The 22,981-nt window shown below is 38.7% G+C and overlaps 1 protein-coding gene across 1 annotated transcript in view; it reads right to left on the bottom strand.

Moving 5' to 3' along the window:
* LOC126186885 (uncharacterized) overlaps nucleotides 1–22,981 on the bottom strand; it is a 45,318-nt gene that overhangs the window by 12,973 nt on the left and 9,364 nt on the right. Inside the window, exon 2 of the mRNA XM_049928249.1 lies at nucleotides 4,851–6,461. Coding sequence (XP_049784206.1) covers nucleotides 4,851–6,368 — 1,518 coding nt within the window. The 5' untranslated portion in view covers nucleotides 6,369–6,461. The remainder of the gene's footprint in view (nucleotides 1–4,850; nucleotides 6,462–22,981) is intronic.

The raw sequence follows: 22,981 nt of genomic DNA, 5'->3' as shown, positions 1-22,981 counted from the left end.
ACCCACATGAACATCACTTGGGCCCGCCATCCGGGAACAAATGGAGGCAGTCCTGGATCCGTCGAACGATGGGGTGGATTGGATCTAGATCACCCAGACTCTGAAGAGGACTAAGGGAGTCAGAGCATATCACACAGCGAGTGAACTGGTGCCTCCGGATGTACTGAACAGCCTGATAGAGGGCAAAAAGCTCTGCGGTAAAAACTGTGCACTGGTCAAGAAGCCGGTATTGAAACTTATCATCTCCGACAACAAAAGCATAGCCAACACCGTGAGCGGACTTGGAACCATCAAAAATTAAGGATCCATTAGATGATGACCAGTTTGGCTTTAGGAAAGGTAAAGGTACCTGAGAAGCAATTCTGACACCACAGTTGATAATGGAAGCAAGACTAAAGAAAAATCAAGACGCACTCATAGGATTTGTCGATCTGGAAAAAGTGTTCGACAATGTAAAACAGCGCAAGATGTTCGAAATTCTGAGGAAAATAGGAATAAGCTAAAGGGGAGGCAGGTAATATACAGCATGTACAAGAGCCAAGAGGGAATAATAAGAGTGGATGACCAAGAACAAAGTGCTCAGATTAAAAAGGGTGTAAGACAGGAATGCAGTACTTTGCTCCTACTGTTCAATCTGTACACTGGAGAAGAAATGATGGAAATAAAAGAAAGGTTCAGAAGTGGAATTAAAATTCAAGGTGAAAGGATATCAATGACAAGTTTTGCTGATTAAATTGCTACCGTGAGTGAAAGTGAAGAAGAATTACATGATCTGCTGAATGGAATGAACAGTCTAGAGTACGGAATATGGATTGAGAGTAAATCGAAGAAAGGCAGAAGTGATGAAAAGTAACAGAAACGAGAACGTGGAGAAACATAACATCAGGATTGATCGTCACGAGGCGGATGTAGCTGAGGAACTCTACTACCTAGGCAGCAAAATAACCAATGGTGGAAGTTTATGTTTGGAGAACAGCACTGTGTGGTAGTGAAACAAGGACTGTGGGAAAACTGGAACAGAAGAGAATTGAAGCATTTGAGATGTGATGCTACAGACAAATGTTGAAAATTAGGTGGACTGATAAGGTAAGGAATGAGGATGTTCTGCACAGAATCAGAGAGGAAAGGAATATGTGGAAAACACTGACAGGGTGAAGGGACAGGATGATAGGATATCTGTTAAGACATCAGGGAATGATTTTCATGGTACTAGAGGGAGCTGTAGAGGGCAAAAACTGTAGTGAAAGACAGAGATTGGAATACACCTAGCAGATAATTGAGGGCATAGGTTGCAAGTGCTACTATTGGATGAAGGTCCACAATAATGAACTTATAAAACAAAACAATATGATTTAGGTTAGACTGCTGCTTGCCAATAGAGGAGGCACTGAGCAGACAGCAGTCACATTTAAAAGAGTAGACTGCTGGATAACATCCGCTTTCAGACAAAGTCCCTCAGCAGATGAAGAAATAAATGCACACAAATTCATAAATGCCCAAGTCACACACTTATGGCCACTGTCATCTCCAAGTGCTTGTCTGCCACTCAACACCTCCTCTATGTAGTAAGAAGAAATTTATCCTAATTCACATTGTTATTCCAGTCCAGATTTTCCCTTGTTTGAACTTATAAAACTATTTTTGTAACAGATTTCCTTGCTGGTAAAGATTTTAAGCTAACTCAAAGTCACAAATACTAGCAGAATGTTAATGAGGATGCTTTAATGGTTGCGAGTGCCGTTTGGTGATGACCATGATATCATACAAAATTGAACAGAGTAACAATCACTATTTGTGAACGCAGGTCAGATAGCCACAAACACACCAAAATTTCTACTGAACACTGTCACAAGTGATGAGACAAAATTCATTTATTTGAGCAGAATACCGTGAAACAATCTATTGAATGGCGTAACTCATATTCACTATACCAATGGCAGCCAGAAAGCTGTGCCCCTTATTTTCTCTCTCTTGAAATAATGAAGCAATATGCTGAATTCGAAACCAGTAGTGAGAAATAGCATTGTTTCTGTTGTTCATGAAGGCCAGGAGAAAATTCTTGGGAATTTCTAGATCAATACAGCACAGTAAACTTGTAGGACAATATCACCAGTTTTGAGAAGCTCTGAAGGACCTGCTACACATTAATTATACACAACAAGCAGTAGCACAATCACCAAATTTTCATTTCTTCAGGGCACTGAAGGTTGTATCACCTTCAGAATGATAAGATAGTGAAAGATGTCATTTGCCAGTGGCTGATGAGAAATAAGGAGACTTTTTATTGTGAACTTACTTTTATTTCTGACACAATCATAACAGATTTTAGCCTTTGTTGGCAATCTTCAGATACTACAATAAGAAAAAGAGAAAAGTCTTTATTAACATATCCTACAACCTGTACAAAAAATGTGAGTTTTACTTGTAAGTTAACTAAAGTAACACTGAAATACACTTGGTTCATGCATATTACTGGCCTATTACTGTTGAACAAAATGTTCATTACATATGTGACCAGAGCAAACTCAATAACAAAAAAACATGGAATTGTATAGGTACACTCAAGTGTGCTTTGCTTTCATTGCTTTTTGCATTTGATGTCAACATCTGCTGTATGACAAACCTTCAAATGTAAAATTCATAAAATATTATCAAAGTTACAATAGAAGGAAACCAGGCACCATCTGGCTATGACATATTTCTGACAGCTGATGGTAGTGTACTTCGCATTGCTTGGTGTTTACACCACTGGCTTTAAGCACAGAGGAGATGACACAGCCCTGACTGCACAGGACACCATTCCATTCTAGACTGCTGCCACTTCTTTTCTGGCTAGAGATAGTTAGTGGAGTGGATGCTCAGGAAAGATGACAATGGCCGGATAGCACAGTGCAGGGTCCATCAGAAAGATCTTACTTTGCTTTAATATACTTTTACCACTTTAACATCTCAATATTCATTTATAATGTACAACCATTACAACTCTTATGACTTTCACATATTTTATGGTTTTCACTTTTATATGTTTTCCGTGTAGGGGATGCATGCACTATGTGCAAATAGTAGGAAAAGCATAGCACATCTGGTTTATATATATATATAAAAATCAGCTAATTTTTAAGTTTAGTTTGATAATATATGTGATGAATGTTTCGTTGACCAAGTGCTGCCCACTATTAATATGTATGTACCACACATACTTCGGTTTTACTCTACTTAATTCAACAGTAGGACTTGCACAAATTTTTACAAGTTTTATTGTGGAAGGATGTACGGAATACTTCACTGGAAATACAAACTGATAGGTATAACCTTGAACCTATCAGCACATTATCATATTTTAAATTTATCCTAGTTTTCATTTACATGTTTTTGATTTTTCAATCAAGCTGTCATTTTCTATGCACATTTAGAAACTCAGCTGCAAACCCAAAAACTTGTACATAATCAATTTTGCCCAAAAATCAAAAAGATCCCAACTAAACTTTAATTAAAGTAATTAAGACAAAAAATAGGGGTTGTTATTTTCTGACTGTCCCAAATAATGTAAAAATATCTATTGCTGTAAATAAAAAATGAAAATTAGGATAGATGAAGCAATGGGTGGCAGACAGGCACATTTAAAATTAGACTATTGAATAATATTAATCTGTCAGCAAAGTTCTTATCAGACGTAGACTGTGTGAGCAGTGAACTTGGCTAGTGGGGGTATTGGGGTTGCAGAAGAGGCATGAGGTGGGGAATGGGGATCATGAGGTAGCAGTGGGAGTGTGCAGGGACATGGAAGGGCCAGAATTGTGGGCTGCTCGGTCCAGCATTGGGAATTTGTGTTGGGAGAGAGGAGAGAAGCAGAGAAGATGAAGGGACTATACACAAAGGGTGGGGGCTACAGTGAGTGCGTGTGAAGCTGAAGTGGGGGCAGATGGAGGACAAGGACTAGTGAAGGTTGAGGCTAGTGGGGTTACTGGAACAAAGAATATATTATAACGAAAGTTCCCACTTGCGCAATTCGAAAAAGCTGCTATTGGTAGGAAAAATCCAGATGATATGGGTTGAGAAACAGAAGCTGAATGAAAGCGCATCATGTCATGCCGCATACTCAGCAAATGGGTGGTACAGCTGCATCTTGGACACAGTTTAGCCATGGTCATTCATGCAGATAGACAGCTTGTTAGTAATCACATCCACATAAGATGCTACACAGTGCAGATAAGTACCACACTGCTGCTTTCAGAAATACCTTTGATGGGGTATGAAATGCCTGGGACAGGGCTGGAGTATGCGGCAGTGAACGGATGTATGGGACAGATTTTGTGTGTAGGTCTTTTACAAAGATATGAACCATGGTGGCAAACGGCTAGGGCAGGGGTGGAATAGAGACAGAAAAGGATATTGTGTAGACTGGATGGACAGCAGGATTTCATTGTGGGAAGAAAGGGGAGAATATTTCTCATTTCCCAGCATGACAAAAGGTAGTTTAAACCCTGGCGGAGAATGTGATTCAGGTGCTCCAGTCCTTGGTGGTACTTAACCATGAAGGGGCACTTCATTGCAGCTGGTCAGTCGGTATATGGGTTGGGGGCAGAGGTTAAGTGACTGTGTAGACAAGGTATGAGAGATCTGTTTCTGGACATGGTTTGGTCAGTGAAAGCCACAGGGGACCCTCAATCATTTGGTTGGACAGGGACAAAATTATAAAAATATGTGGAAACATAATACTACTGCTGGCCATATACTGTACAACTAACGGAAAAATGACTTTATAAGGAAGCAGGATGTCTTCACGTACAATCAAATAAAGAAAATAGTCTTATGTTTTGTATGTTGTCTGACTACAATATCATACTCACTTCATTAACAGTAACTTCGCCCTCAGGAACTTCTTCCTCACCACCAGTCTCTTCAACAATTATGTCACTTTCTCCACCAGCTGAAGATGATCCCTGGTTGCTGTTTTCTTTATCGTCATCATCTACTTCTTCACTTTGGGTTGCAGTTGCATTTAGACACACATCCAACGGACAACTGTGAAAGCAGGTTGTATTATGCCTCTGTGCAATGTGATGAGAACCAAATGCATTTAACGCCTCTTGCAGTTGACAGCAACTGCTACTGCCCAAAGTGCTGTTGGCAGGACATTCTCCTCCAATTTTTGTCTCTGATGATAAACAAGCATTTACTGCGTCACACTGAATGGGAGGTTCTGTACTGTATCTCTGATTTTGATACGATTGTTGTACCAATGAAATCTGATCATGTGATGTAGAAAATGTCTTGCTAATATCTTCGAAAGTGTTATTACCATGAGAATGATCTTTGATTGGTATTAAAGAAGAGCTAGTTTTGTTCTGACTGACTTCATTATTAAAATGAATTGAAAATGGCACATTTGAGTACAGTACATCTTCCAAAGGAGTGCTGAAGATGGATGGTTGTTCTTCCAAATTTGATTTCTGTAGCAGGTTCTCTGAAGCATTTACACTATGTTGATGCACTTTTTGTAAGTTGTAGTACTTTCCAGTCTGCTCTTTAATTACCTCAGAATTTAGTCTACTAGCTTCTGATGTACATGGAGAGTGCTTATTTGATGAGGTCTGATTCACAGAATTAAAATAATTGCCAGCTAAATGACTGCTGACAGATCCTTTCAAATCTGAATGTTCATGTGAGGTAGCACTGACTTGGGGCAATGAGCACGAGGGAAACTGTTCAGTGCATTTTAAGCTGTTATGTTCATTATGAGTTTGCTGGCCTAAAGGAGTTCCCAAACCTGGGCTACAAAACCATGAATGTGTGTCAACACTTGTAATATTTTTTGAAGAGCAGCTTAGTAAGTCTTTTGTCAGCATTTTGAATGGATCAGCAGGAAGAGGTGAGCAAAGCCCAGTGTTTTCAAGGACACGAGTTGCACAACATGTATGAGATACACCTTGTGAGTGGCAACTAATACTCTTTTCACTGTATATGTTTTTATTTGTTGCTTCAGTCTGTGAACCACCAGATGAAGAAACTCTACTTTCAAATACCCACGGTGGAGGATCAACAATTCCGTAACTGTTGAATCCAAAAGCACTTTGATTCGAAAAGTTTGTTTGTGGAGCAAACATGCCATTATACAAATTCTGGCTTTGGTTTGATATAACAGAATTAAAAACTGGAGAAGGCTGTGTCCCACCACGGTAGTAATAATGGCCACTAGAATTTGGAATATGAGAACCTGATGGATGTGAAGCACTGGTTGACACTGTCATTGTTGGTTCACAACTGTCATATGTAGAACACAGTGAAAACTGATCTTGAGGTTGCAATGTTCTTGAGTTCTGAACACTCGTCCTCACATGTTGCAAATTTTCTCTGGAATTTCGCATTTCTTCAAAATATACGAAGAGTTGAAAATTAAAATATTTGATTCAGTACTTCCCGGATGCCTCTCTCTCAAACTACAGCATAAATCCACACATCTGAAAAAGGAAAATAAAATCTTGAAATTGGCACAATCACACAAAAATTGCTGAGCTGTGGAAATAAAGTTAATAAATACAATCTTTTTCATCATTTTATCATTACTGGAAAGAAATGAACACACTTCGTACACCATGATCACAGTGAAGACATTTTCATCATTCCGAGCTGACTGGTTTTAACAGTCATAGGCTGCCATAATCTGATCTTAAGCAACTTGCTATAAAATTGTCATGTTACACTACATGAAATCAACATGGCAATTTTATAACGAGTTCTATAATATCAGTTGATGGTAGCATAAGACTGTTGAAACCAGTCATCTTGGAACAATAAAACTGTCTACACTGCAATCGCAGTGTATGAAGTGTGTTCATTTGCAACCATACCGATTGCCCACAGAACATCAAGTGTACTTTATATTACTGGAAATAACAGTTTTCATTACTCATATTGTAGCAAGAAAAATCAGTACCCAAACAAAACTTACACCTCCAGCCCATCCTCCAAAAAATTACCAGCACAAGTTCTGTGCTCTAGTTATCATATTGAAGATTTAGCTGTACTAATTTTGTCAATAGTAGGAAACAATGTATTAAATTATACCTGACTGGTCACATGTGTTGGGGTAAATTCATTACAATGAATGTTTGGAAACAAGAAATATGAATTTGCACAGCTGTTATGATTAATTTGTAACCAGTTACAATTTATTCTTGGGAAATTGCCTGAAAAAAAAAAAAAAAAAAAAAAAATATATATATATATATATATATATATATATATATATATATATATATATATATATATATTTTTTTTTTTTTTTTTTTTTTTTTCCAGGCAATTTCCCAAGAATATATATATACAAGCAGACGTTTGTAAAGGCAAAGAGGGTCGAAACTCTTTGCCTTTACAAATGTCTGCTTGTGTCTGTGTATGTGCGGTTGGATATAGGTGTGTGTGCGAGTGTATACCTGTCCTTTTTTCCGCTCCCAGGATTGGAATGACTCCTTACCCTCTCCCTTAAAACCCACATCCTTTCGTCTTTCCCTCTCCTTCCCTCTTTCCTGATGAAGCAACCGTTGGTTGCGAAAGCTTGAATTTTGTGTGTATGTTTGTGTTTGTTTGTGTGTCTGTCGACCTGCCAGCACTTTCGTTTGGTAAGTCACATCATCTTTGTTAAGTCATCCGCTCATCAGTGCAATATTGAGAAAAGTGCTTTTGTTAACACTACGTCCATTCTTCAGTTTAAACTTTTGTAAATTCTTTCTCATTACACTGAGGTGAAAACAGTCATGGGATATCTCCTAATATCATGTCGGACCTCCTTTCGCCCGGCTTAGTGCAGCAACATGATACGGCATGGACTCAACAAAACGTTGGAAGTCAGCTGCAGAAATATTGAGCCATGGTGCCTCTACGGCTGTCCATAATTGCAAAAGTATTGCCACTGCAGGACTTTGTGCACAAACTGACCTCTCAATTATGTCCCATAAGTGTTCAGTGGGATTCACGTCAGGCAATCTGGGTGGCCAAATCATTCACCCGAATTGTCCAGAATGTTCTCCAAACCAATCATGAACTACTGTAGCCCGGTGACATGGAGCAATGTCATCCATAAAATTTCCATCATTGTTTGGGAACATGAACATGAATAGCCAAAAATTGTCTCCAAGTAGCTGAACATAACCATTTCCACTCAATGATCGGTTCAGCTGGCCTAGAGGACCCAGTCCACTCCAGGTAAACACAGCCCACACCATTACGGAGCAACCACCAGCTTGTACAGTGCCTCATTGATAAGCTGGGTTCATGGCATTGTGGTGTCTGCACCACACTTTAACACTACCACCAGGTCTTACCAACTGAAATCGGGACTCACCTGACCAGGCCATGGTCTTCCTGATGCCTAGGGTCCAACCAATAAGGCCACAAGCCCAGGAGAGATGTTGCAGGCGACGTCATGCTGTTAGCAAAGGCGCTCGCACCAGTCGTCTGTTACCATATCCCAATAATGCCAAATTTCACCACCCTGTCCTAACAGACACATTCGTTTTACATCCTTCATTTATTTCTGCAGTTATTTCACATGGTGTTGCTTGTCTGTAAGCAGTGACAACCCTACGCAAATGCCGCTTCTCTCGGTCATTAGCTGAAGGCCATTGGCCACTGTGTTATCCATGGTGAGAGGTAATGCCTGAAATCTGGTATTCTCGGCACACTCTTGACACTGTGGATCTCGGAATACTGATTTCTCTAATGATTTCCAAAATGGAATGTCCTGTATGCCTTGTTCCAACTATCAATCCACATTCAAAGTCTGTTAACTCCCATCACACTACCACAATAACGTTGGATCGTTTTGACATGAATCACCTTGGTATAAATGACAGCTCTGCCAAAGCACTGCCCTTTTATATCTTATGTACACAATACTAGCCTCATTTGTACACATGTATTCCTATCCGATGACTTTTGTCACTTCAGCTTAATGCCTCTTAACATCCATACTGCCATGGGTGATAAATGTGGATGCTGCCACAGATTGGTTAGTGAGGGGTGTTCTGTGAGAACTGTAAATTCTGGTTCCATAAGGGTGAATGTATTGGAGTAGACAAGAAACTGTCTAAGAAGGCTCTACAATGGACATCTAGGATTCACAGCAGAGAGAGAAAAATAGAAGCAGAATCTGAGGCAGTGAAATTTGAATTATGGCAGTTAAACGGAGACAAAGGCACTGGAATGTGTGAAAAAGTAACAGGTAAAAGGCAAAGAGGATTTACTTTGCAGAGCTTGTTCAGTGTCAGATTGAATAATAAACATGACCAGTTATCTGAGACAGGAGATGAAAAGCTCATTCAACAGCAGATGAAAATAGTAAGCAGCTGAAGAAGATTTCAGCTAGAATGGAAATAAATAACACACGGAAAGAGAGAGGTGTAGGCAAAAAGAGCAGGAAATATTAGGATCAGAGTTCCAGATCACAAGTATTGTGTAGCTAAGTGTGAGTCTTGATCAGGTGATAGAGGACATTAAGGCATTAACTACGGATCTGAACGAGGATGACCAAGCAGCACTGGTATTGGGGGAGCAAGTAAACAGCCTGGCCAGGAATGTGAGGTATAGCATCAGGAGTAATTTGCATGCAGTAGGAGCAGTAACTCTGCACACAAATGTTGGTACTGTTGAGGTTCTTCAGCAGCATGATTAGTCTTGGCTTAAAAAAGCTTATGAGTCTAGCGAACAAAAACAAACTTATTGACTATCACATCAGATTTGTGACTGGCTTCAGGACTTTCTTGTAAGCAGAGCTCAACACGTAGCTCTTAACTGAATAATTTAGTTGGTGCAAGAGTGTTATGGAGATGCTCAACAATGGAGATGTTCAGCAAACCCCAGTGGTAAACACTATAAGTGACGAGTCGTGTATCACGAAGAGATTTACTATGGAAATTCTGAGAGCGTACATTCTGGGAAAAGTTGAGCAACATATTACTTCCTCTCACACGTCTCATCAAATGATCATGAGAAAATCAGAGAAATTAGAGATCATGCAGAGGTTCGCCAACAATTATTCTTCCCACATACCATTCACAAATGGAATAGGGAAGGGGGATGAAGAGAGTGGTACCAGAAATACACTATGCCATACACTGTTAAATGGCCTGCAGAGTACAGACAAAGACATAGTGGAACTGGGAGGGTTGCTCCAGGCTTCGAAGAGTGCTCACATTTCACTGCCACAATAGATGGTATAGAGAGGTGGAAATACACAAAGCAGGGCCTACAACTTAATAGGAAGGGGAGAAACATGTTAGCTGAGGGAACATGGTGAGCCACAAATGTAAATGACAGAATTCCTTCAATTCCTGGTGTGAGAGGGGCTCTTTTAAGGTTAAATTCTTCATCCAGTCATGCAATACTGAAAGAGATTAACATAACCTAATAAACATTCACTCATCCATCCATCCATTCCCAAATCCCATCGTAAAGGAGAGTTTGCATGGATGTGGAACAAACCGAGTTATAAATTATCAGTCAGAATTAACAATTGGTGGCTGCTTCTGCAAACTAAACTAGCAACAAATTATGACCAGTACCAATCTACCCAGGGTAATAATTTTGAGAATTACTTCTACATCACTTTATGTATATGTATTACAAGGAAAACAGCTATCTGTACTTTGAAAAAATCCACTGATCCTTCTCTTATACTCCTCAAATAATGTTTTTATCTAATACTTCTAGCACTGTATTTATGTAACTTTAAACACATCACTTGTCTGTACACCAGCAAGATCAAGATATAGTTAACATAAATACTAGAGTTCCAGGGTATTTATGCCCTTGAGTCCAAATATTCTCATAAATAGTAGGGGGCTGTTAATGAGGTACTTTTTTACTTTGTTTCTGAATATTCAGAAATTTTCAATTTCCTGCCTGATGTCTACTGGCAACATGCTGCAGACTTTTGCATCACAGTGTAAAACTCTATACTGAATCCTAGAGAGTGATGCACAGCCTGTATGAAAATTATTTTTACTTCTAATGTTGTGGTCGTGAATTGAAGGGTTCATCTTAAATTCACTCTTCTTATTAACCATAAATGCCATTACAAAGTATACGTACTGGTACATAAGTGTAAGAATCACTAAGGTCCTGAAAAGGCTTCTTCAACATGTTCGATTATTAATTTTACAAAACATTCTTATTCCATGCTTCTGTAGGATACAAACTTTTTTTCACCTTATTTGCACTGCCTCAGAATACAAAGGTACAGGGAAACACTGAGTGAAAATACACTAGCAATACTGCCTGCAGGTCAACACAGTCAGAGAACTGAAGTTTTTGGTTAATTTATCTACATGAGGGTGACACATCAGTTTATTATCTAGCTGGGTACCTAGGGACTTCACTTGTGGAGCCTCATTCATTGTCTGCCCATTGTCCTCTACTTCTGGTACCTGTAAGCAAAATTTACTTGCTTGAAATCACTTCTTGAGTTTATAAAAGATCAAAGGTTAGGCGGTATGGTGTGACCCAGTTGTAAGGCTGTTCCATTATTCTCCTGCCTGTATCTGTTATGTATATGCTTGGGCCCTTTATCAATCTTGTACTTGCACCATCAGAAAAAGTCCACCAATGTAAGTGGAACATAATTTATGTAAACCAATAACAGGAACAGGTCACCACTGAACTTTGTGGCTCACAACATTTAATGTTTTTCCACTCTGAATTTAATCTTACTTTCTGTGCAAGGGGAAGATCTTTGAATGTCATACCATTTCAGTGTTCCTAGTAGAATTTTGTGCTTGCAAAAATGCCAACAGGGTAGCTTTTGTTGTTTAGTTCTACTAGAATTGAGTTTTGGAAACCATATTTTGCTTACTCAGTAGAGAAGCCCTAACAAAAGCAAAAGTAACCTGTAGTTAAAAGATTATTTTCATTAAGACAGTTCAGCCAAGCTTCTCAAAGAATTCTGAGAACCCAGGAAGTAAGGAGTTGAGTCTATAATTAGAAGTCAGATGCTTATCTCCTCTTTTATATAGTGTGTTGCTTCTGCAAACTTCATTCACCAGGAAATACATCTAAACTCAGTGACTGGTTGGCACTGTTGAGTCAGCACAAGATTTTAGTACTTTGGCTGAGATACAACATTTTTTTTTTTTTTTTTTTTTTTTTAGCTAATGATTTCTTGTGGTGCTTCTAAGAGGTGATTTAACAAAATTAATGTCTGGTGGTGGAGTGGGCAATGACAGTCCAAACAAATCTAATGGAGCCACCAGAAGTAGGAAAATTAATTTACTAGCTACTGATTTGTGTTCCATATTATCTGTCTCTCTGCCATCAAGGAGTTTGCTTTACTGAGTTTATTCCTTTCATCCCTAATAATGCACCAAATTTCTTTGCCTTGCTCTTGTAGTTTTGAAATTTTTGTGCTAGGATGCAAAAATCTATTTGATGTAGTTTGCCTGTCAGAGAACCATCTGGAAAAAATGAATAGAAATTTAAATTCTGAAGATTATAAATTAGTAGCTTTCTAAAGCAGAAGCAATATGGAGAAAGGAGGAGTTGTCATCAAAACTATAGACACAAGTAGTTTTTGTGCACAACACCACATGGAAGTTTGTGCATGTGAAAACATACTGGCTAATAGCACAAGTGTTACACTCTCCAGATTCCCACAGGGACATTTTCAGAATTTCTCAGAAATAATAATTTGTGATGATTTCAATATTAATTTTTTAAAGCAGTATGAGCAAAATAGGATATGGTAGTTTTTCTTAACACTTGCAGTTAATCTCAGTTGTAAACTATCCCATCAGAAAAGACAAAACTTTTGTATGTGAGGCCATAGTCAATGAAGTGCATGTCAACCAAGTTTCAAATGAGTTATCAGGCCATGATGCCCAACTAGCCATAACAGACAACATGATGCATGCAAATTGGGTGTTAACTAGGAAAACCACTAGAATAGCCAAAAAGCTCACAACAGACACCTTTAGAACAAATCTGCAAATCATGAGATGGATTGAGATGTATGATACCAAGGATGTGAATTGTAAATTTAATGCTTTTCTAAGAAAATTTATCTCCATCTTTAACAGCAGTTTCCCTACAAAAATTATCAAATATGACATCAGTGGTGTATTACAGAAATAGTGGATAACAGGTGGCATTAAAGTACCATCTAGCAGAAAGAGAGGACTGTCTAACACAGTCATAAAATGCACAAATGTGTAATTGCTTCCTTATTATATGAGGTATTATTGAGAAAAGCTTGCATGTCACATCAGAGCTTAGGAGAGTCTACCAAGGAACAAGATCATCTAGAAATTAAAGATAATAAAGAGATCTACATCTACACACATATGCCATAAGCCACCATACAGCGTCTGGCAGTGAGTATCTTGTACCACTGCTAGTCGGCTTTCATGTTCCACTTGCAAATTGAGGGAAAAATGACAGTCTATATGCTTCCATACAAGCCATGATTTCTCTTACCTTGTATACACGGACCTACAAAATGTACAATGGTGGCAGTAGAACCACAGTCAACTGCAAATGCTCATTTTCTGAATTTTCCAACAATGTTTCATAACAAGAATGTCATCTTCCATCCAGGCATTACCATATGAGTTCACGAAGAATCTCCATAATACTTACAGGTTGATCAAAACTGCAGGCAACAAATCAAGTAACGTGCCTCTAAATAGCTTCAATATCTTCCTTTAATCCTAACCAGTGGTGATCCCAAACATTGAAGCAGTACTTGAGAATGGATCACCCTAGTGTTCTATAGGCAATTTCCTTTACAGACAGGTGACACTTTACTAAAATTCTCCCAATAAGCCTTTTACTTTCCCTGCAACCAACCTTATATGCTCACTCCATTCCATTTTCGTTGTGTCATTAACACCTCGATGTTTAATCATTGTGACAGTGTGAAGCAGGGACCAATGACGTATTTGGACATTATAGGGTTTTTATTCCTACTCATATACTTTAATTTACATTTTTCTACAATTTAAACCAAGCTGCCATTCATCAAGCCAATTAGAAATTCTGTCTGTTATCCTGTATACTTCTACAGCCACACAGTGACAACAATTTTCCATACACTACAGCACCATCAGGGAACAGTTGCAGTATGCTATTCACCCTATCTGTCAGATCATATATGTGTATAGAGAACAAGTGAGTGTATCACATTTCCCTGTGACAGTCCTGATGATGTCCTGGGCTCTGATGAATACTCACCATCCCAGACAAAATACTGAGTTCTATTACATACCAAGTTTTGCATTCCATAGGCTTGGGCCTTCATTAAAAAGTCTGCAGTGGAGCACTGTGTCAAACACTTTCTGGAAATCTAGGAATATGGAATTTGCATGTTAGCCTTCATCCACAGTTTACAAGATACCATGTAAGAAAAGAGGACAAGCCAAGTTTTGTACAAGCAGTGCTTTCTAAATCCATACTGATTTGTGTAAAGAAGTTTTATTATAACTTACAAGATTCTTAGAAATTTTGCAGCAAACCAATGTTAATTATACTGGTTTGTAATTTCATGGGTCCAATCTTTTCCCTTCTTATATACAGGAATCGTCTCTGCATCTTTCTAGCTGTTTGAGACTTTGTGCAGCACAAGAAATTCATGACAAATGCAAGCTTAGTAAGAGGCCAATGCCAAAGAGTACTGCTTGTAAAATCGAATTGGGATTCCATCCTGACTTGGTGACTTATTGGTTTTCTAGTTTTTCTATTGCTTCTCAACTCCAGAGATGCCTATTCCTACATTCCCCATACTGTCTTTGTAGTGGTCAGATGATGGTATGTCTGTATGATCCTACTGCATGAATGACTCTTTAAATGTGAAATTTAAAACTTCAGCTTTCCTTTTGTTATATTCTACTGCCACACTGAACTGATCGATGAGTGAGTGGATAGGAGCCACCAACAGGCTCAATAATTTTGTGTAGTAATAGAATTTTCTTGTGTTTTCACCAAGTACACTCACTAACATATGATGGTGAAAGGTACTGTGTGCTTTAAGCATCAATCTTTTTACAGATGCACGAATTTCTACTAACTTTTTCCTGTAAATATTTCTGCATACTGTTTTGAACTGAGATTGCAATAATTTCTGCTTCCTAAGCATTTTTTCCGAATTTTGTTATTACATGATGATGAGCCTTTTCCATATTTAATTCACTTACTTAGCACACTGTTTTTCAGGACGTGATATAACAATAAGTTTGATCTTTGTCCATGATTCTTGTATCTTCATGATATTTGGAGTAAATGATGGCCATTCATTGTCTAAGTCTGATGCTGACAATGGCTTATCTGTTATTTCCAAAATAAAAACTCTCCTAACCTTCTTGAGGGATTTAGGAAATTCAGTAACCATCATCACTGTGATGACATCATGATCACTAATTCCTGTCTCTATACTGACACTGCTGATAAGATCAGGCCTGTTTGTAGCTACAAAGTCTAAAACATATCCATCAAGTGTGGGTTGTCGAACTAACTGCTCACAAGACAGTTTATGGAAAATGTATTTAGAAGCAGTGCACAAGACTGCTGTTCATACCATCTTCAAGAAACCAAAGACACCCCAGTCTATACTTAGAAGGTTAAAGTTGCCCTCAACTAATACTACACAATTGGTGTACTTCAACACTACTGAGCATAGGCTTTCTTTAAACAATTCTAAAACTATAACGACCCAAGTGGGTGGACAGTAAAAAAAAAAAATCCAACAATTGCACTGAATTCACGTAGGCTGCTTACTTGCACCCTTCACAGCCAGTCTCAGTTTCAACCTCAATAGACACAACATACCTCAATAGACACACCATTTTGTCGGCTGCAATGAACACTCCCCCTCCTCTGACTTCTGACATATTTTTGATATACATTCTATGCCTCATTAAATATAGTCAGAGCTTTGAGTTTCATCCAGCTTTCTATTCTGCATACAAGCAAACGCAACAGCTTCCCACGAGCACAGTAAATTTAGGAGCTTGGATATGAGGGATTCAGCAATTTGGTGTTAAAATTTTGGCATTCGAAGCACCTTTATTTTGTACAAAATCTAATGTCACTCTGCTTATCGAGAGGTGAGCATTCATCAGATGATCTCAAAATTTTGCTTAGCTTAAAAAAACCACACGAGCACTTCACAAGTACTGCACTATCCAAGTAGTCGCTTCCTTCGTGTAGTACATCCCTGACCTATAAGAGGGAGTCCTACAATCCTTCAACCCAGAACACAGGTCCAGAAATCAACAGCCAAGACTGTTAAACAACTAATGGAGACTCTGGCTGAAACCCTCCATTCAACTCCAAACCAAAGGCCCCCTGTCATTTCCAGGTACAATACTGCAAACTGTAAGCTCTGCTTGCATCCTGCTAGCAAGGCCACTGCTCTTCACCATTTCTGCCAGTCACCTGTAGAACTGGAGGATGGCCTTAGAACCCAAGCAACAGACATCAGTGGTGCTAACATAAGCCACAAGTTGTAGATGACTACACCCTGCATACTCGACAGCTGTAGGCAAGTCCTCCCCCAAATCTCGGATGAGGCCCCCTGGCAGACATAGCAAGTGCACCTGTAAACATGTTGCAATCTGTCATTCACTCTGTGTGAGTGCTGCTAAATGTACAGTACATCGGTACACCTACCCCACAAAGGGTTGTTGAAATATGCCTAAGCAGCAGAGTCTGTGGCTGCTACAAGTGACACATGAGGAGTTCTATTTAATGCACCAATTTCTCAGCTGCTGCTACAACCCAAGAAAGCAGCCTGCAGATGACTGACCACAGCCAACAGTGCCTTCATCTGTTTGCAAACAGCAGCCATAACCTACTGTGTCTGGACATGGCATGCACACTCCCTATTCATCTTACTGCTGAAATTCGAATGAAGACAGTATGTACAAAAAAAGATGAAAATGAACCCCTCTATCTTGTAGGCAAAAGATTTTCATGGCCCAACTCATTAAAAATACAAACAGAGGCTATTAGAGAGCAATGAGCATGCCACCACAAGTTTGCTGCACGCTGGCATACAAGCGAAAGACCTATTCTTCTGGCAGTTAATGAACAGAGACTTGAACCTGACAAGGAAATACGAGTCTGGTTGGTTATGTCACTACATTAAAACTATGTGACTGTGGTGCTAAACTACACTATAAAAACTACAAGCTACAAAGAATAGAAAAAAATCCCTGCTGTCTTTCACACATTGATTTGCAAAACCAAATTTCTTAAGATCACAACCACAAACTACTAGAAAGCATTTTTTTGGCCAATTCAAGAGAACCCTAACTCTTCCAGGAAAATTATGTGAATAATTAACTCTCTTAAAAGTAAAAATTCTCGTGGGATTGATAAACTGCAAGCAAAATATGGAAAGCATGTCTTTCCAAATATTTACTGTACTTAGCCATTTAATTCACTGTTTAGTCAAGACTCTTCCCAAATTAAATATATCATTATTAATAACCTCTTTAAAAAAGATATGGTAGTAGGACAGATATTAATAACTATCCAACCCTTTCACTAATAGCTATGTTCTCAAAAGTTTTGGTAAAGATAATGTATTTCAGAATGACTGAGCATACCTTCAAATATAAGGTCTGGATTCCAGAAAGGTTATTCCACTGAACATGTCACCTACCATTTCACCGACTGTGCATTAAAATACCTGCATGACAAGATTTGAATTACAGGGATTTTTGTTTAGCTAAGGAATTTACAGTGCAAATTACAACTTCTTTTCTTTTAGAAATTTATAGTTTATAGCTTGCAAGATACCAAGATTAAGAGGTTCAATTCGTATTTAAATGAGAGGAATCAGAGGGTCATGTTAGAAGATCATGATGAATTTTCTTCTGAGTGGGTATAAATTATTACTAGTGTTACAAAGGGTTCAATTCTGAGATTGGATTGGATTGTTTGGAGGAAGAGACCAAACAGCAAGGTCATTGGTCTCAATTCTGAGACCATTACTGTTCTTGCTGTATGTAAATGACCATCCCACACTGATAAAGTAGAAATAGTGCTCTTTGTTGCTGATGTTTACACAGCTACAGTATCAAAAGGAGCCATAAATAACATATTCAAAAATATTATTGGTTGATTCTTTGTAAAAGTCTATCACTTAACTTAGAAAAAAAAACAAAGACTGTTCAGTTTTGTAACAGGTGAGATGTATCATCAGCAAGGACAACAAAGTACGTTGCAAATGAAGTATGTAAAATCAATTCTTCAAAATTCGTGGTGTGCGTACTGATCAGAATTTAGTTGGTAATCACATATTGCAGATTTTCTCAAGTACTTGAGTTCAGCAACATTTGCTCTACATGAAGTTCTTGATTATAGTGATGAAAGCAGCAGAAAATTAGTTAACTTTGCATATTTTCATCCACTGATATCATATGAAATACTTTTCTACAGCATTTCCACATCAAGAAACACTGTGTTCATTGCACAGAAACGTGCTGTATGGTTAACCTGTGGGGCACATCCGCAAAAATTATGTACGCAACTTTTCAAAAAATTAGGCATACTAATAACAGCCTCACTATACAATTACTCATTCATAAAGTTGTTGCAAAGAATTAGGCACAACTTGAAAAATAATGCTACAACACTCATAACAACAGAAACAAAAATAGGCTTGACTATCCACAATGCAAACTTACTCTAGCACAGAGAGGAGCAAAGTATGAGAGGGTAAAAAAACACTCCACAAAACAGTTAAAGGGTCACTTTTTCAAAACCCTGAAACTGTCTCCCATTGTGATGCAGTAGTTTGTAATTTGGTTCAAAGGTGGCTACAACCATCCACTGTATTGATGGAATCGTGTGCCATCATGCGATGTCACCCTTGGGTTCGACAATGCTTCAAACAGCAAGGTGAGTTGTAAAACTGGTTCATTATTTTTCGTTGGGACCAAATTTTACCACAATTCTAACAAATGCCATCAAGGATGTGTCACATGATGAGAAGCTCATCATATCCCCCTTACTCCTATTTCAACCCTTCATTTGATGTCGCTGTAGTGGGCATCAGAACCATGATGGCCATTGTTGAAATCATGTGGTTTTCGTATGTGTAACCGTGGAGAACAATTCAGACATACCACTGCTCAGAACTGATATGTAAAGACCACGGAGGTAGCGTAATTGCGGCAGTGAGACTGTCCCTTCCCTTTGGGCATTGATTGCCACCTATTTTGTGGTCCAAAACGAGTTTACAGTAGTATGACTTCCTTGAAAACCTATGACTTCCTGCATGATTCAACCCTTCTCTAAGGTCATCATGGGCCAGAAACCCCACTGAACAGGACTTTACTTTTTTGGAATGTAGTGAGACCACAATTTGTGCTCTGATGTAGGGTACCACCACTAGGGGCAGTTCAAAACAATTCTATGAAATGTGAATATGATCTGAAGCAGCAAAGGGTGCTTATGCTTTTCAAGCCTTTCATTTTGTGCTGTCCTGTGGGTGTGATCATGAGGGGGGAAGGGGTGACATTGAGACATGCATGGATGAAGCAGCAAACAATCCCTCTAAGACTGCCCAGTTTGATATCACACTCATAGGCATCTGCGCACTCTCTTAAGCACATTAAAAATGTATCTATACAGAGACAAACCCATGTCAGAGTTTTAGGTGCCTGCAAGCAGGCTATGCTGCTACTCTAGCCTTTGCTAGTAGGCAAGTAGAATCAGAGGGGTGTAAAGGGGTTGTCTACCTGCAGATGCCTAGGATTCTGTCACAGGTTTCTCTCTGTGTCTCTGTACATTTTTAAAATGCTCAACAAAAGTGTGCAATGGACACCTAGGTTGTTGCTGACTGGGAGGATCTTAGAGGGGTCCTTTACTGATTTATTCAATGTGTGTCAGTGCCCCCTCCTCACACACAAACACACACACATGATCATGGCATGGAGGATGCAGAACAGGAGGGCGGGAAAAGCATAAGCATCCTTCGTTGCTTCAGATCACACTCAGATCTCATTTAATGGTTTTAAACTGCCCCTAGTGGTTCCACCCTGTATACCAGAGCAACAATATTGTGGTTACATTACACTCCAAAAGAGTGCCATCATTTTCAATGGGGTTGCTGGCCCACAATGTCCTTAGAGACAGGATGAATCATGCAGGGAGTGCCAGCAGCATCACAGGTTGGCAAGAATGCCACCTTGTCACTCACTGTGCCACAAACTGTCGTTTCTGACCACAAAATGGGTGGAATCAACGCCCAGAAGAAAGGAGCAGTCTCGCTGATCCCTTTAAGCCCTGGCCTGAGGCCTTTTTTTCACCTCAATTCTGAGCAGCAGTGCATTGAATTGTTCTTCTTGGTTACCCACAAGAAAACTGCACAATTTCAACAGTGGCCATCACGGTTTTGTCACCCATCACTGTATCGTCAAAAGAAGGGGTGAAATGTGGGTAAGAGACGTGCGATGAACTTCCCATTGTGTGACACATCCTTGGTGGCATTTGTCAGAATGGTGGTACAGTTTGGTGCTCATTTGTCATCGTTAACCCACCTTACAACTCACTTGAACTTCTGAGTTCTGGGCTTTCTTTCGCATGAGTTGTGTCAATACAAAGGACTGTCATAGCCACATTTGAACCAAATTACAAACTTCTGCATTACAATGGGAGACAATTTCAATATTTAGAAAAAGTGATCATGAACTGTATTGTGCAGTTTATTGAACCACTCTCCTTGTATATTAATGAAGGTCTCCCAGAAATTTCCTTTTATAAAGAAATGGAAATTATTTCTGCATGACAATTTCTGTTATTCAATTAATGAATTTTTGCACAGACAGTATGTACGTGGTTTGGTTACATTTATGATATTTTGTTTTAGATTAATGTTTTAAAAAACAGTTACAGTATAGCTCCTTTTCAATGAATCTCTGGGGTCCCAAATACTTCTTTCCTTAAGCAGGGGTTTTCCTTAAATGGGGGCTTTGTCTATGATTGTGGAATTAGTGATCCAGAATTGCTATTCAAGTATTTTTAGACAGACACTGTCATCCCAGCTGGTACACGTTTGTTAGAATTAATTCATTTATGCTCAAAGAGGCAAAGTAGATCCTGACAGTATCAATTCCTTGCACAGCAGCTGCAAAACTTGGCGCACAGTCATCTTCCCCCTTTTCTTCTTCTTTGTTGTCACTATCACCTCCTACCTCATGAGTTCCTTCACAAGCATTTCATACATCTCACATTCATCTTGGGTGTGGGAGTCAGTGTCATCATCACAAGAAACAAAGCCCTGAAATTTCACATTTTCAGGAACAACAAAAACATGTCAAAAAGATGTGTGGTGTTTTAAATGAAATTATTTTGTTTCTTAAGGGAAATAAAAAAAGGAATTTTGATGGGGGTCTGGATTAGATAGTAGGGAAAGGAAGAGAAGGAACAACAGGAGAACATGCACTGCACAAAAGGTTGAAAGAGAAGGCCACCAATTAAGATTTTGCACAGAGCACAGTTCAATAAGTATAAACACTTTCTCCAAGAATCATGAATGATCATTTACTGCCCATCCAAAAAGTTCCAAGTTTGATTTTGTTTTTGGTATATTTTATGTCAGCACAGTAACTATGGTACGAGCTAGAATTAACAACCATAGAAAATACATGAGTATTCAATCATTCAGTTGTGAGCAGGCTATGTTACGTAACACGTGCACCCATTGTGTGTCAGTGTTATTGTGTCACAAATCACAATGCAGCAACATCTTTAAATCAAGTATTCAAGATATTCTCCAGAATGTTTTCAAATACAGAAGAGTCTGTGCAAAGTTTTTCCTGGACAACTTGACTACCGAACAAAAACGAGGACACATGGATACTTGCCACGACTTGATTGACATGGCAATGCTTTTCTGGAAGAAAACATGATAGATGAGACTTCTTGTTATCAATATGACCCTACCACAGAACGACAAACAATAGAAATTCACATCAAGGGTCAATGTTTTGATGACTTAACTGACTGTCAAACCAGTGTGATGAACAACTTAAACATCATCCCAAAGGAGGACTTTTCTGGAATTTTCACAGTGTTGCATGAACGTTCTGTGCACTTCACTCAAATGGGTGGGGGCGAGGTGGAGACTATATAAAACAGCTGAAGCATTAAAACCACCATCTTAACTTTTCTCTATTTTTTATTGATCCAGTCTCAAAACAGGTTTGGGCTGATGGGGTATTGGGGTATGTGGAAGAGACCTGAAGACACAAAAAGGTTTCAGACGGATTATGTAATGGATAAAAAAAAAAAAGAGGGATTTCGAAACTCGATTTACATCTGTGAAACACATCCAGAAGCAGATGTGGACTCTGATTATAATTTATTTATCAGAATTTTCAGAAGGAATAGTCAAGGCAATAAAGGACCATGCAAAATGATAAAGGTAAGACACATGAGACATTGAATTACATTGACAAACAGAAAATACATAAAATTTTGCAAGTGAATCACATGAAATGGAATACAAATGTCAAAAAAATGAAGATTGCAAGAAACAGCAAAGCAGGAATGACTAGCACACAAATGCAAAGCTGCAGAAGGGTGTCAGTATGGAAAAGATAGATGCTGAGTACAGAAAAATTGGTTAATTAAAGCTTCCAATACCACAAGTCTCCTTTGAACCATGACAGCAACAAAATGGTGGACAAAACAATGTGTATAACATATGACCCACACAAGAACTACAAAATCTTCCATGACACCACATTTGCTAACTTCACCAGCTCACAACCAAACTGTAACCTACCAAACTGTTAGCCTAGATCTCTCACTACATTGCAAATCAGTCTGTCACCACAAAATTCATTGCAAACAATAATATAGACACAATTAAGTCCATTAATATAAACTTTGGCCCTTCGATCATACATATTCAATATATTCGTGTGTGGTAAAAGTCAATGCTTTATATTACATATACAACAATGGGAAATCCAAGGTA

Source organism: Schistocerca cancellata, chromosome 1 (genome assembly GCF_023864275.1).
Source record: "Schistocerca cancellata isolate TAMUIC-IGC-003103 chromosome 1, iqSchCanc2.1, whole genome shotgun sequence".
Lineage (NCBI taxonomy): Eukaryota > Metazoa > Arthropoda > Insecta > Orthoptera > Acrididae > Schistocerca > Schistocerca cancellata.
Note: the sequence above shows the minus strand (reverse complement) of the source record. Positions and strands in the feature narration are given on the sequence as shown.